The sequence below is a fragment of the Sus scrofa genome, chromosome 13 (genome assembly GCF_054392235.1).
Source record: "Sus scrofa isolate SSC_HxYL_T2T_F1_AM1 chromosome 13, Sscrofa_HxYL_maternal_Yorkshire_Landrace_v2.0, whole genome shotgun sequence".
Classification (NCBI taxonomy): domain Eukaryota; kingdom Metazoa; phylum Chordata; class Mammalia; order Artiodactyla; family Suidae; genus Sus; species Sus scrofa.
The window spans coordinates 148,364,621-148,380,430 of record NC_139395.1 but is presented as its reverse complement, the minus strand read 5'-3'; the positions used below and the strand labels follow the sequence as shown (position 1 = coordinate 148,380,430).

The 15,810-nt window shown below is 41.9% G+C and overlaps 1 protein-coding gene across 2 annotated transcripts in view; it reads right to left on the bottom strand.

Annotated features, from left to right (window-relative positions):
* Nucleotides 1-2,343: 2,343 nt before the first annotated feature.
* Nucleotides 2,344-15,810, bottom strand: part of WDR53 (WD repeat domain 53) — a 61,174-nt gene continuing 47,707 nt past the window's right edge. The window contains exons 1-3 of one of the 2 annotated variants that reach the window (XM_021070156.2): nucleotides 8,789-8,973; nucleotides 4,878-5,027; nucleotides 2,344-4,116 (exon numbers count right to left, since the gene is read on the bottom strand). In XM_021070156.2, the coding sequence (XP_020925815.1) occupies nucleotides 3,672-4,116; nucleotides 4,878-5,027; nucleotides 8,789-8,838 (645 nt within the window). In that variant the 5' untranslated portion in view covers nucleotides 8,839-8,973 and the 3' untranslated portion in view covers nucleotides 2,344-3,671. Of the gene's footprint in view, nucleotides 4,117-4,877; nucleotides 5,028-8,788; nucleotides 8,974-15,810 lie in introns of those variants that run through there. The other variant, XM_084990822.1, reaches the window with a different exon arrangement.

The following is a 15,810-nucleotide window of genomic DNA, read 5'->3' as shown; positions in this document are numbered from 1 at the left end:
TGGACTTTGCTTAGTCATCATGACGGGGGGGGGGGGGGGTGTCTCTCCTTTCTACCTTTTTTTTTTGTCTTTTTGCTATTTCTTGGGCCGCTCCCGCGGCACATGGAGGCTCCCAGGCCAGGGGTCGAATCGGAGCCGCAGCCACTGGCCTACGCCAGAGCCACAGCAACGCGGGATCCAAGCCTCCTCTGTGACCTACACCACAGCTCATGGCAACGCCGAATCCCCAACCCACTGGGCAAGGCCAGGGACCGAACCCGCAACCTCATGGTTCCTAGTCGGATTCGTTAACCACTGTGCCACAAGGGGAACTCCTCCTTTCTACCTTTTTATAGGGATATTTTCTCCTACAGTTAGAGACAGAGGCTGTGGAGGAAGAGAAAAGAAAGTCACTGCCTGAAAAGTCTTTAAGGTCTTTGGGGTTTGCTAAGGTTATTCAGGCTGGGAAGGTAAGTGTTTTCCAGATGAAGCCAAAACTAGGAGGTGTGGGTCTTTTGTAAAGTGTTTTGGGAGCTTTTGTTTTGTTTTTAATGTGTTTCATAAAGCTAGTTATCATCCAGTTGTCCATGGTATCAATCCTTAGCCTGGGATTCCAGGCTCCCTAGTATGGAGCCAACATGCCTTTCCCTTGGAATCTCCCATTATTCTTTCAAACATTCAGTTGTGATTCATTTACTGTCTTGTGCAAATCTTGTGCTTTCAGGCCATTGCTTGAAATCTCAATTTATCCTAAATAAGTTGCTTTGTGATTTTGCCTACCTCAAGGATCAGTTCAGTGTACTTCCTCCAGAAGGTATTTCTCCATCACACAATAATATCCCTCTTCTGAATTCAATCATATATTGCCTAGTGATTGTGTTTTTTATTATAATCTTATTGTCTAACACTTGCATTTAGATTTCTATTTTTCTTGTACCTGTGTCTTGTTTAATAGGTACATTTCATCCATTGCTCAGATTTCCCTGGTCTTATTTACTTTCTGGACCCACAGTACCTTCTTCTGACTGGGACTAACCAGTTGCATTTCTGGAATCTCTAGCTCCTCCTTCCATTTCTGGACTACTGTGATACATGGCACTGAACAGTGCAGGCACTGGCTTCCCAGTGGCTGCTATGAGGGCTCGGATGATGCATCCTGAAAGTGTTGGGGGTGGGGTGTCACTCCCCAAAGAGCAAATTTTGGCCAGTTGGAAACAGTAGAGTGAGCACAGTAGAGAATTCTCTTTCCTTTCTATTGAAAATAAGCCCCCTCACACACACACCCTAAAGTTCCCTGTGACTAACCTCTCAATCCAAAACTGTGCTTCATTTCTTATCCCAACAGGACTGAGGAGTATCAAAGCAAAGGAGGGGTTGAAACCAAGAAGGACCCTCCAGGCCCCTCCCAGGAACAAAAGCTCCATTTTGTCCCATTTCTCAGTTGTAGGGAAAAAAAGGCTTTTGTTTCCTAGGTCTTCCCTGAGTTCCAAGAGCAGACCAAAGCAGTTACTAGTGAGGGACATGAGAGAATGCAAAAACAAAGGGAAAGCAGTCAAAAAGTAGTGATGGTTTAAATAGTACTCAATGACCAAGCAGTCCTAGCTCCTCCGCATGTAATATACATAATAATCTGAAACTAAGCACCACTCCCCCCCACCCCGTGAAGAATGGGGATTACATGCTGATCACAAGAACCTATGCAGGTTAGAACCAGAAAGTCCGATGATTAAGACTCCCCAGACACCACCCTGTAAGCTCCCCACTGACCAATCAGAAGAAAGGTCATGAGCTACAACTCCCACACCAAATATTGCCTATAAAACCCTTCCCTGAAAGCCATGGAGAGTTCTGGTGTTTCCAAGAATGAGCTGACCATTCTCTTTGCTTGGTGCCCTGCAGTAAATGCTGCACTTTCCTTCACCATAACCCTGTGCCCGTAGATTGGCTTTGCTGCATGATGAGCAGACCCAAATTTGGTTCAGTAACACTTGCAAGGCATGGTTTCTCTAAACAGTGTGTCTAGAAAAGGACAAGACTGAGTACTTGTATCTGGCAAGCAACCTATTTTCTGGAGGAACCAAGGTAACACATCATCTCGTATTACTTCTCATTCTTCTCTACCCAACATCTCTACAAAGAGCTACTCATTCTGGTTTTCCTGAATGTGTACGTCCCAAATAATGCTTTACCTGTAGGGCAGGGTCCACACTTAAAATGTTTCTTTTCTTCACAGCGCCTACTGCATGTGGCATTTGGTATTCAAAAAATGTAAACAAATGGTCAGTGTGAGTTCCCTTTCTAGTTGAAGTAACTGTAGTACTATATACTAGAGAGAAAATGTACACCAACATGCAAAATGTTAGGTTTTTTTTTTTTTTTGCTTCTTTATCTTTTAATACATAATACATTCACATGGTTCAAAATTCAAAAACCACAAAATGGATTGACAATGAAAAGACTTCCTGCTGGAGTTCCCGTCGTGGCGCTGTAGAAACGAATGGACTAAGAGCCATGAGGTCGCGGGTTCGATCGTTGGCCTTGTTCAGTGGGTTAAGGATCTGGCGTTGCCGTGAGCTGTGGTGGAGGTTGTAGATGTGGCTTGGATCCTGCGTTGCTGTGGCTGTGGTATAGGCTGGCTGCCACAGCTCTGATTTGACCCCTAACCTGGGAACCTCCATATGCCGTGGGAGTGTGGCCCTAAAAAAGCAAAAAAAAAAAAAAAAAAAAAAAAAAAAAGAAAGAAAACACTTCCTCCTAACTTTGAGCCCCTAGCCTCTCAGTTTTCTAAGTTAAACAATGTTATCACTTGTTTTTTGTTTTTTGTCTTTTAGGCCTGCACCGGCGGCATATGGAGGTTCCCAGGCTAGGGGTTGAATCAGAACTGTAGCCGCTGGCCTCCGCCACAGCCACAGCAATGCAGGATCCGAGCCACGTCTGGATTCTGCGACCTACACCACAGCTCAGGGCAATGCCGGATCCTTTACTCACTGAGCAAGGCCAGGGATCGAACCGCAACCTCATGGTTCCTAGTCAGATACGTTTCCACTGTGCCATGATGGGACCTCCCTTTTTTTTTGTCTTTTTAGGGCCAAAGGCATATGGAAGTTCCTGGGCCAGGGGTCAATAGGAGCTGCAGCTGCTGGCATATGCCACAGCCACAGCAATGCTAGATCCAAGCCACATCTGGGACCTATGCCACAGCTTGCGGCAATGACGGATCCTTAAGCTGCTGATCGAGGCCAGGGATCAAACCCCACATCCTCATGGATACTAGTTGGGTTCTTAACCCACTGAACCACAATAGGAATTCTGTTATCACTTTTTAATGTATTTCTCCAGAAAAAGTTTATGACATTTATAGATATATTAACCTGTATATTTGTTTTTGCCTTTTTTCCATTTTAAAAATATACATTGGAAATAAATATTTTCAAACAACACATCTTGGTGATAACTCCATACTACTATACAATTACATGAAGAACTTCTTCATTCTCTTATATTACTCCACAGAAAGTATCCATTGCATCAGTATATCACAATTTAATACTCCCCTCACTTTTGCTGTAAAAATAAGCCTGTACTAAATTGTGTGTGTGTGTGTGTATATATATATATATATATATTTTTTTTTTTTTCCCATTTGCAAGAGCAAAAACTTGAAGTGGAATCTCTGGGTCTAGGGTAACAGATTAGCTTTTGACAGTTGGCATCAACTCTTTGAGGGATGACTTCTGCTCTTCGGGAGCCCTCACTGCTTTCCCCTTCTCAATGACCTGAACAGCCTTCAGCAAACCATCCTGCAGAGCTTGGTTCTTTACCATGTTAGTGATCAAAAAATTGACATCCCTTATATACATCTGCCTTACTTTAGCAATATAGTGTTCTGCCTTGTTACCATGTGCTACAAAGAAGGTACAAAGTGCTGTGATGTCTCCTTCTTGCAGCCCACACTCCGCCAGGACAGACTCCCACACAACTCTAATGCGCTTGTTCTTGACTTTTCGTCTAAGGATGGAGGTTAAGGTGGGAAGACCTCTCACCAGGTCTGGCAGCTCCTCAAGTACACGGGTGTGCAAGCAAATGAGGACTTCAATGACATAGCTGTATAAAATATTCAATTCCATTGGGGTGAACCTACAAAAAATGTGGAGAGCATCTTAAGCTCTATGTACCAACGTAAAATGAATTTTGTTAGGATAATTCAAGGAAGTATCTAAACTACTAGGAGAACTGCAAGCCAATGGGGTAGCAGGTCCCCAGAAAAATAGAACCAGGCATGGCTCTCTTGACGTAAGAGAAGCCATCTTGTGGGTCTAAGCCTGGCCACAAAGCTTGCTCTTGAACAGGTCTCAGTAATCAATGATCTTAAGGGAAGTGAGGGAATGCAAGAACAGGGAAAGCTATCAAGAAACAATAGTTCAGCATTAAGAGTCTTAGCTCCTCCTCAAGGGATACACAACAATTTGAAGGAGTTCCCATCGTGGCACAGTGGAAATGAATCTGACTGGAAACTGTGAGGTTGTGGGTTTGATCCCTGGCCTTGCTCAGTGGGTTGGGGATCTGGCTTTGCCACAAGCTATGGTGTAGGCTGGCAACTACAGCTCCGATTCAACCCGTAGCCCAGGAACCTCCACATGCCATGGGAGTTGCAGCACTAAAAAGTGCGCGCGCGCACACACACACACACACACACACACGCAAATAGTAGTAATTGATGTATGTCTTTGAATTCTGTAGAAACTAAGGCCCCTTCCCAGATGAGCCACGACGGGAACTCCTCCAAGAAATCCAATTTTAGAATGACCACTGCAGGCTCTCACAGAACCACAAAATCTACTGCTTTCTTTTCTTTCTTTTTCTTTGTTTCTTTCACTGATTTCTGATTGGATACTCACTTGAGTGACAGAACTGCTGTCCATAGTTCATCTTGAGCTACTTGGTTTGCCAAAGTCTTGCTATGATGTTCAAATTTCTGTGCCAGGTTATCCTTGGTAAAGTCCAGTTCTTTAAACTGTGCTTCTAAAGCTTGAAGTTTGTGGTCTACTCTATAGTGTAAACAAATCAAGAGTTAATTTAGGTCAAGGCACGAAACTAAGGTTTTGCTTTAAGGTAAGGGGATAATAAAAGCACTACCAAATTTGGGTAGCTATTGAAATTTTAAGGTTATGAACACATGTTCCCATTCGCCATTCTCCCTAGTCATCCATCCTAGTTCTTGCATTCCATACACTGCCAAACATGTGAATTGTCTAATTACCTCAATATCTGCCCTGTCTTATCTCTGTATCACACTTTATACCTTTTTCTTCTTTTTAGGGCCACACCTATGACATATGGAAGTTCCTAGGCTAGGGGTTGAATTGAAGCTGCAGTTGCCAGCCTACACCATAGCCACAGCAATGCCAGATTCTTACCCCACTGAGCAGGGCCAGGGATATAACCTGCATCCTCACAGATACTAGTCAGGTTCTTAACCTGCTGAGCCATGATGGGAACTCCATTGCAGTTTATATTTTAGAAAGCGTTTTGTACAAGAATTAATTTGATTCTTATTGCAACCATAAGAAGTGAAGTCACTTTTACTATTTTGCGGATAAATTGAGTTCCAAAAAGACTGAGGCCTAACAGCTTATAGCTAACTGGTTCTGAGACCAATATTTATCAAGGTGGCTTTCTCTACATTATTCTTTTTTGGGGGTGGGGGGGAATGGGGGCCAGGGATTGAATCCAAGCCACTGCTGAGACTTATGTGGCAGCTGTGGCAACACCAGATCCTTTAACCCCACTGCACCAGGCCAGGGATGGAACCCACACCTCTGCAGCGATTGAGACACTACGGTTGTATTCTTAACCTGTTGGGCCACAGCAGGAACTCCTCTACATTATTCTGGCTGTCCAAGTCCTATTCATCAAAGATAAACTCAAATTCTGCTCCTTCTTGAATCTTGCAGCCTTTCTACCTGGAGAGCTCCTTCCAGCCTCTGTCTCTCTCACAGGGATTGTTTCTATTACTTGTTGTTTCCCATCCACTGCTTTATTTTTAGAGTTAGCTTTTCATGAATTGTAAGCTCTTGGATGGAGGGGATCAGAGACTATTTCTTTGAGGGGGGGACACGCCCACAACATATGGAATTTCTGGGGCCAGGGATTGAACCTACACCACAGCAGCGACCTGAGCCACTCTGCAGCGAAAAAGCCAGATCCTTAACCTGCTGTGCCACAAGGGAAATTCCAGGGGCTGTTTCTTGGGCATCTCTATGCCTGTCCCCCAACAGCAGAGGTTGTACAAAGAAGTAATAAAACATGTCTCTTATCATTGATATCTCTGATGTTCGTGAATTGGGTTATAAGCAGTATAACCCAAGGAGGGGTCTGAGTAACTTTGAACAGCCCTGATCATCAGAGGATGCTGTGGCACCAGAATTATGTGACTAAACCACAGAGAACTGGAGTTCCATCTTGGCTCAGCGGTTAACAAACCCAACCAGGATCCATGAGGGTGTGGGTTCTATCCCTGGCTTCACTCAGTGGGTTAAGGATCCGGTATTACCGTGAGCTGTGGTGTAGGTCACAGACGTGCCTTGGAGCCCACGTTTCTGTGGCTGTGGTGTAGGCACGTGGCCACAGCTCTGATTAGACCTCTAGCCTGGCAATTTCCGTATGCTGAGGGTGCGGGCCCTAAATAGACAAAAGACAAAAAAATGAAAAAATAAACCACAAAGAATGGGAACAACTCACTCGTCTGAAGCCATTGTCTTTTTCTTCTTTTTTTTTTTTTCTTTTTGTCTTTTTGCCTTTTCTAGGGCTGTTCCCACGGCATATGGAGGTTCCCAGGCTAGGGATCAAATCAGAGCTGTAGCCGCCGGCCTACACCAGAGCCACAGCAATGAGGGATCCCAGCTGCGTCTGCGACCTACACCACAGCTCATGGCAACGCCAGATCCTTAACCCACGGAGCAAGGCCAGGGATTGAACCTGCAACCTCATGGTTCCTAGTCGGATTCATTAACCACTGCACCACAACAGGAACTCCCCACATTGTCTTTCTTAAAGGAACTTCCCTGAGTCTCTATGTCCCTAGTGACCTGAACACTGTTGTGGTTCCCTAGGGTTCTATCGTTGACCACCTTCTCTTGGTCTTCACTTTCTCCCAAGACTAATTTAGCTTCAGACCTAAGCGCCAGACCTTTATACTCAACTATGTTTTACACTTCTCCACCTGGATGGTGCTGTCAAACTCAACTGTCTTAAGCTGAATCTACTAAGTACCAGTCCTCTCCTGCCCCATCTTCTGAGATTTTGGCAATGGAATTTTCTCACTGCCTCAGATTCTATTTACATACAGATAAGGCTCCGCATGAACTGTGCATTTTTGGAGGAGAACTGGCTTGTATGACCTAATATGCCAGCAATCTCTCTATATATAAATCAAAACTATTTATCTGGCAAACACTTTGTATTAACGTTTAGACCTTAAAAACATATTGCTTCCAAGTCATCTCCAGCTGGAACTCTAGAGATAAACTCTACTTTGCCAATCAGTATAAAAGTTTACAATTGGAACAGTTCAGAATCCTCTCACCAAAAGGCATTCCAGATCATTCCAAATAAATCCTAAATGTCTGCACATCTGTGTGTCTACTACACTTCTCCAGCTCAGCTCATAGCATCACCATCTACCCAATTCCTTGAACTAGAAATCTCAGAATAACTCATCATTTTTTTTTCTTGCTCTTCATCAATGTGTCTCTAACCTATGCCCTCCTCTTCATCTCTACTAAAACAATGAATCACCAGGATTACAGTAATCTAACTGGATTTCTTTTCACCTCCAATCTGTCCTCCAGAGATAGTCTTCTAAGGCACAATTCTGATCTCATAACTCAAATATTATATATCTTTTATGCAGCCCTGATTTGCCCATTGATAGTGCTAGTGCCAGGACAGATCTCCTCAGCAGGAAACATAAACCTCTTTACCTTTTGCCCCCATCTTTTGTTGGTCCTCTCACACAGTTTAACCACCCCTCAAGTGAGACATCCAGCTGCTAAATACAGTATGCGATTCCAAGCATCGGTGGCTTTCATGTACTATTTCCTCGGCCAGTACCCACCCACATTTTTATTTCTTACAAACTCTTACTTACACTTTCAGAAGATTTTGTTTTGTTTGTTTTACTTTTTAGGGCCACACCCGAGGCATATGGAGGTTCCTATGCTAGGGCACCAATCGGAGCTATAGCTGCCGGCCTACACCACAGCTCACGGCAACGCCAGATCCTTGATCCACTGAGCGAGGCCAGGGATCAAACCTGAAGCCTCATGGTTCCTAACTGGATTCATGTCCACTGCACCCCAATGACAACTCCCAGAAGGGTTCTTTGAAGGGTTCTTTTTTCCTAGTGTCAAAGGCAAAATTAATTTCTCTCTTCATGTTCTCATAGCCCTTTAAGAACATCACCATTATAAGGTTGGTCACCTTAAATTTTTAAGTATTTTTGAACTTTTGCTGTCCCTAAGGCTGTGAGTTCCTTGAGGGCAGAAACCACATTTTACTTATTTTTTGTAAACCTAGCATATAACACATGCATTAACAGAATTAGAATTATAGCACTTGAGAGTAGATTTTCTTTTATTATTTACATTTTTTTAAAAACCTGGAAAATTTTAAACACTTTGACAGAGAAAGAATTCTAATTAGCACGTCTCTTGTTCTTTGCCTACTTTTATTCTTCCTTCTTCTCCTCTTACCCATCTTCCCAGAAAAGCAAACCCATGCTTGCTCCCTCCCTGTAGCCCTTAGCAACCTTGTCATTGTCTCCTTTAAGGATATCAGGGTTGTGGTTTCACGGTTCATCTTCTTAAGACAAAATGAAAAGAAACAAAACAAATAAAACAAAACCCCCAATAGAGCTCCAAATCCAGGGCTTCCTGTTGTCTTCCACTCAGTAACAGGCCGCAGCCGTGTGAGTATTCAATCTAAATTCTGCCTGAAAGGTCACTCAGTACAAGAAGCTTTTAATAGCTTGTACATCCAAATATAGTTTCAAAGAACTGATCGTGTGAACACAGGTGTCCTGGGATGCACTATAATATTTGCCTTTGAAAAATGATCCATGTTACATCAACATAGGGCAACAACCAGATGTAATTGCAGCTCTGTGCATATTCTGGTAAATGGATATATGGGTACACAAATGTATATATAGACTAGGATTAAATTTGATGGAAATATTACCCCCAAGTTTTAAAAGCTTAATTATTCACTTGTAGGTATTCATTTAGGTATTAGATTCACTTACAATCTAAATTATTCCCTTTATAATCTAAATCAAGTCCCAGGTCTCTTATGACATGTATCAGTGCAAAAAAAACAAAAAGCAAACACAAAAAACCCATGAGTTTGTGGGTTTGATCCCTGCCCTTGCTCAGTGGGTTAAGGATCCGGGATTGCTGTGACTGTGGTGTAGGTTGCAGACTCGGCTCAGATCCTGCGTTGCTGTGACTCTGGCGTAGGTCAGTGGCTATAGCTCTGATGCAACCCCTAGCCTGGGAACCTCCATATGCCTTGGGAGCGGCCCTAGAAAAGGCAGAAAGACCAAAAAAAAAAAAAAAAACAAAAAAAAAACTTGTAGTATTAGATTAGGTATTGGAAATAAAAACAGACATAAAACAGGATTCCTGAATTCAAAGGGTTTAAATAGTAACTGGGAAAGTACTTAGACTAGAATAGATACTTAAAAGAAAATGTACATAAAATGTGTGCTGAATAGATACAGACCATAAAAATCATGGAAGATGAGAGAGTTGGTCAATGAAGCTTTGGATGATTGGACCAAAATTCACCTTGAAGGTGGGATTTGGTCTTGGCCATAAAGGAAATGGAGGTCTTTATCAGAAAAGAGAGAGAAGCATATTACAAACTGCAGAAACGGTGTGAGTAAAATCACAGAGGGGCAAGCTACATGATGCGGTCAGGGAACAATGAGTAGCTCTCAAGCAAAAGATTCACATGAGAAAAAGAAAAACAACAACATTTAAACTGATAAGAGTCAGGTTGTGGATTTATTCATTCATCAAATGATTTATTCACTTATTTAATACTTACTGAACACCATAAATACCAATTGAATAGTCAAAACCTATGAATGAATGGTCAGCACTATTCTAGGTATTGGGAATAAAATGATGAGTAAGACTGAGTAAGGCAAAATCCTTGTCCTAAGAAACATGCTAGTAAGGAGACAAACACGGATTATAAAAGAGTGAGTATCCTACTGTACAGCACAGGGAACCACACTTAATCTCTTGTGATGGAACATGATGGGAGATAATATGAGAAAAAGAATGCATATATATATATATATATATATATACACACACATATATGACTGGGTCACTTTGCTATGCAGCAGAAATTGGCAAAACATTGTAAATCAATTATACTTTAATTTGTAAAAAATTTATTTTTGTCTTTTTATTTTTTGTCTTTTTTGTTTGTTTTTTTAGTGCTGCAGCTGCAGCATATGGAGGTTCCCAGGCTAGGAGTCGAATGGGAGCTGTAGCCGCCGGCCTATGCCACAGCCACAGCAACGCCAGATCCGAGCCACGTCTGTGACCTACACCACAGCTCATGGCAATGCCATATCGTCAACCTACTGAGAGGCCAGGGATCAAACCCGAAGTCTCATGGTTCCTAGTCAGAATCGTTTCCACTGCGCCACCACGGGAATTCCAATTGAAAATTTTTTTAAAAGAGTGGGTCGTTCTAGATAGCCTGATAGGGAGTTTGGACATATGTGAAGTTGTCGCAAGACATGTTTCTTTGGAAACTCCATCTTGTCCTTCTTTACTTTCAAAAGGTAGAATTGAGAAGAGATCAAATTTCTACATTAAATGATTTACAAAAACTCTTAGGAGACATTAATTGGCTCAGACCTTGTTTGGGGATTCCTACATATGAACTGTCAAACCTTTTCTCCTTATTTAGGGGAGATTCTAAATTAAACAGCCCCCACTTTCTAACTGCAGAAGCGGAAGAGGAACTAAAGAAGATTGAAAGTAAAATACAAAACTCGCAACTAAGTCGGGTCAATCTAAAACAGCCCATTCAGTTAGTAATTATACCTTCTCCTCATTCCCCCATGGGAATATTGATGCAATTAGAAAATATTCTCAAATGGCTTTTTCTTCCCAATAATGTCACGAAGTCTTTGTCTCCGTACCTGGACTTGATGGCACAACTTATTCTAAAAGGTCGTACTCATTGTGTACAAATGTCCGGAAAAGATTTGAATCATATAATTGTTAGTTTAACTGTTAAGGAAATCCAAATTTTTTTTCAAAACCATATAGGTTGGCAAATTGCCTTTGCAGATTATGTAGGATCAATAGATAATCATTATCCAAAAAACCCTATTTTACAATTTTTAAAGCAAACTCAATGGAGTCTTCCAAAAAAGGTGAAGGATTCACCCATCATTGAAGCCCCTGTGATCTTTACTGATGGGAGTAGTAAAGGGAAGGCTATGTGGCTAATCAATCTAAAATTATAGAAACACCTGGGCTTTCAGGCTGAACTAACTGCTGTAATCCATGCCTTGAGGGATTATCCTGAGCCTATCAATAGTCTTTCTGATTCGTTCATGCTGCCAAAATGATTGAAACTGCTACCATTAAACAAAATTTACCTATCTTGTTATTTGACTTGTTTACAGAATTACAAACTGTTGTAAGGGAAAGAAGATACCCATTTTATATTACTCATATCAGAGCACTAACTTACCTGGGCCCCTAGTTGCAAGAAATAAAGAAATTGACTGCTTGGTGACACCTGTGTTACAAGAAGCTCAACATTTTCATGATTTAACATATGTAAATGTTCAAGGCCTTAAAAAGAGATTTGGAATAACATGGGCTAAAGCTAGGATGACTGTCGCTAATGTCCTGCATGTCAAATTATTAACAATCCTTCTCAATCCAAGCCTGGAGTTAACCCTAGGGGATTTGTCCCAAATGCTCTCTGGCAAATGGATGTTACTCATTATTCGTCTTTTGGGAAATTGTCATTTATTCATGTATGTATTGACACTTACTCTAAATTTATTTGGGCTACTCCGCAATCTAGTGAATCTGCTAAACATGTTATTCATCATTTATATGCCTGTTTTGCAGTCATGGGCCTGCCACAAGCAATTAAAACTGCTAATGGTCCAGCTTATATCAGTTCTCAACTTAAAATGTTCCTAGATACATGGCATATTACTCACTCTACTGGTCTCCCTTACAACCCCCAAGGACAGGCTATTGTGGAACGAGCCAATTTATATGTAAAACAGGCTTTTCAAAAACAAAAAGGGGGAGACCCAGAAATAGTTAAGTCACAACAAATACTTTTAAACAAAAGCTTACTCACTTCAAATTTTTTAAATTTGGTCTCTGGTGAAAAAACAGCTGCAGAGAGACATTTTTATACAGAACAAAATAAGATTAACTTTTCTCATGCTGAACAGCCCTTGATTTGGTGGCAGGATCCATTAACAAACTTCTGGTCTCCAGGAAAACTTATCACGTGGGGTAGGGATATGCTTGTATTTCACCAGGTCATGGATTACAACCTGTTTGGATTCCATCAAGAAGAATCAAACCATATCATAAGCAAGGCTGTGAAGCATCCCTTGCCTCCAGACCCCAGAAGGAGGATGATAAGGGCTCATCTTCCCACTTGGGGTCAGATCAAACATCTAACCCGAGAAGCTGAAAATCTACTAAGAGAAGGAAAGCCTCTCACTCCAAATAATTTGGTCCTAGCTCTCTTTACTTTGGTTTCCATCGCAGTGAGTGTTCTCACAACCGGCATAGAAATCATTTTATTACTTGTATAGTACAGGGATTAAAAGCCTCATGAGTAAAGCCCATTAAAAACTATTGAAGGTTTACTAGGGGAAAAAGAGTCCATCAGCTTTCTTAGAAAGACTCAGAAAGGCATTGAGAAAACATACAAAGGAACCCAGAAACAATGGAGGGCCAAATAATTCTTAAGGATAAATTCATAGCTCAATTGGTGCCAGATATATGGAGAAAGCTCCAAAAATTGGCTTTTGGCCCTCATCAGGACCTGAAGCACCTCCTCAGAGTAGCAACTCAAGTATGTTATAATCGGGGCCAGGAAGAATGAATAGAGAACAAGAGGAGAGACTGAGAAAAGTCTGAGGCTCTAGTTATGGTGCTACAGGGAGTCAACCTGGGAGTTTCCAAGGTGAGAAGACTAGGGCAGACCTATGCCCAGAGCCTGTTTCCTCTGTGGAAAAGAGGGACCCTTTAAATGGGAATGCCCCAAGACTCAGAGATCACTGGAAGAGGGATCCCCCCTGAAGACGAAGGTCTCTGTGGTTGACCCCTCAGGCCCAGGATCAAGACTGATGGAACATTTCCATAATGGCTCCTGTCCTTATCACCACTCAGCCCTGGGTGACTCTAAATGCAGGAATACAGAGCCAATTTTCAGTCCTCCTCTCCAATCCTGGGCCCCTCCCTTATGAATCTGCCACATTTATATTTCTGGCAAGCCAGTTACAAAATTCTTTACACAACCTTTGAGTTGTGACTGGGAACCCATTTTCTTTTCTCAATACCTTTCTGATTGTTTCAGAGTCCAACTCCTCTTTTAGAAAGAGATTTTGTGAGGGGTTAAAGCCTCAATGCACATGCCAATGGAGCCTAATCAAGGTTTATGCCTGCTTTTAATGGACTAGATTTAAAAGATGCCTTTATTCTGCATTTCCTTGACTAAGGTTTTGCATATACAAATTCTTAAAATGTGGAAGGTAACTACATACATGTTGTTACAGCTGTCAACATTAGGTAAAATATCTTATCTTACCTAGGTTTAACAGAAGTCAAATGAGACACTGAAACATCAGTTACTAAACAGAAACTAAAGGTATTTAAAATGATTAATCAATATGATCAGTGCCACCCTGAGATGGTCTCTATAAGAAAAACATGTTTTTAGAAATTATAAAGGACAGTCCGTGGTTGCCTTAGAAAAGTAGAATGTGTGTGTTTTCCAATATATAAGGAATGAGGAATGGAATTGCATCTTATTAAGGCAAAAGAAAGATAGTCTGTCTTAAGCTGATTGCTCTGGTTGGAAAATAAGGGACAGACTAATATGGATACAGAAAGTGATACAAGGTGTATGGCAAGTGGACATCGAGAAGAGAATTTTGAACATGGTGGGGACTGTTTAGAATATATTTGAGTAAGTTAACTTTAAAAGTAAGGTGATGCCATAAATCATACTGTTCAAAAGGACATAAGGTAGCTTTCAATTACATGCCGACCAAGGCATGCAAATGTTTCATAACCAGCCAGAGAAATCAGAAAAATCATATGAGTTACCTCTGCTATTATAAAATCTAAATGTTGTATTCCTGATTGTTCACAGAATGTGTCTAATTCCCTGCTAGATCTTCATCAGTAGATTCATGAGCTGTCCAATCTAGCTCCAGCTTTTGGAGCTGCCCTGTGGAACCAGCTGACCTCCTCCTCCTGGTGAAAATATTTCTTTGAGGTATCCAAAGCAATGTATCAAAGCCCACTTGACCATTCCATGAGTGGAGACCTAACTGCTTTCCCTAACGATGCCCCTTTTCAGCAGGAAGAAGTTAGAGCAGTCGTCGCCCCTTTTCCCACAGTTAGAGTCTCCAACTCAAAGGGGGGGAATTAAGGCAGATTTTTAACTCAGTCAGCGTAGGGATATGGGCTTTGATACATTCTTTGTGGCCATTTATTAACATTTGTAAACTGAGGGTCGCATAGCAAGCCCAACTGCTATAAAGGTTGCGGGTATTGCCCCATGGATCCATCACATCAGAGTGAAGAAGGCTGCATCCGCTGCTGACATGGACACCAGGGAGGCTGTACAGCACCTTGAGAATCTCTTCATGGTCAAGTTCCAGAGAATCCCTTCGCCATCATCAGAGTGCTAAGCCCTGCTCTGGCCACCCCTGGAAGCTGGTCAGTCTACGCACAGCAGAAGCCCAAGGAGTTCCACGTGAGACTTAATTTGGACTCTGAGACTTAACTTGGACTGTGTTCTGTCTATAGATGTAAGAAGTGAATAATTCAAGAAGAAATGAAAAAAGTTGCAAGAACTATTTTTGTCTTCCCGCAAAAACAAAAAAGGGGAGATGTCGCAAGACATGTTTCTTTGAAAACTCCATCTTGTCCTTCTTTACTTTATCCCATCTTCTTGCCTTACTTTATCCCATCTTCCTGCTTGAAAAACAGTAAATGGCTTAAGCTTAAGAACTGTTATGTGCCTAGAGGTCAGAGTAAGAGCTTAACTTTTTACCAGCTAAGTGGCTTTTAAAATAGTAAAAGAACTTATATAATAGTAAACAAACCCTGTATCATCCACCCATAGCCACTCCTCACGTGATCTCATCTAAAGAGCACAATAAAAGCGTGTGGTTTCTTGAGGCAGGACCTTGAGTCCCCCGGTTCCCACCTTTACTTAAGATAAATGTCTCTGTGTCTTGTTTTATGTTAACTTTTTCCTTAAGTTCCACAGCACCCGTTCTTCAGCCCCATCCCGCTGAGCTGGCCCCGGCATGGGACTTAAACTAGAGGCAGAGATGTCCCTCAGGAGACTGGTGTCACACTCGGATGTGAGGTGATGAGGGCCTAGATTCCAGTGTCGATCCTGGAAGTGGAAAGGCAAAAGGACAGAGTTGAGATGGTATAACTCCCCAAGGACTTCCCCTAGACCTGTTTCATCGCTAGTGTTTTTATTAGGATGAATAACAACTTTGCCCTACTGAGT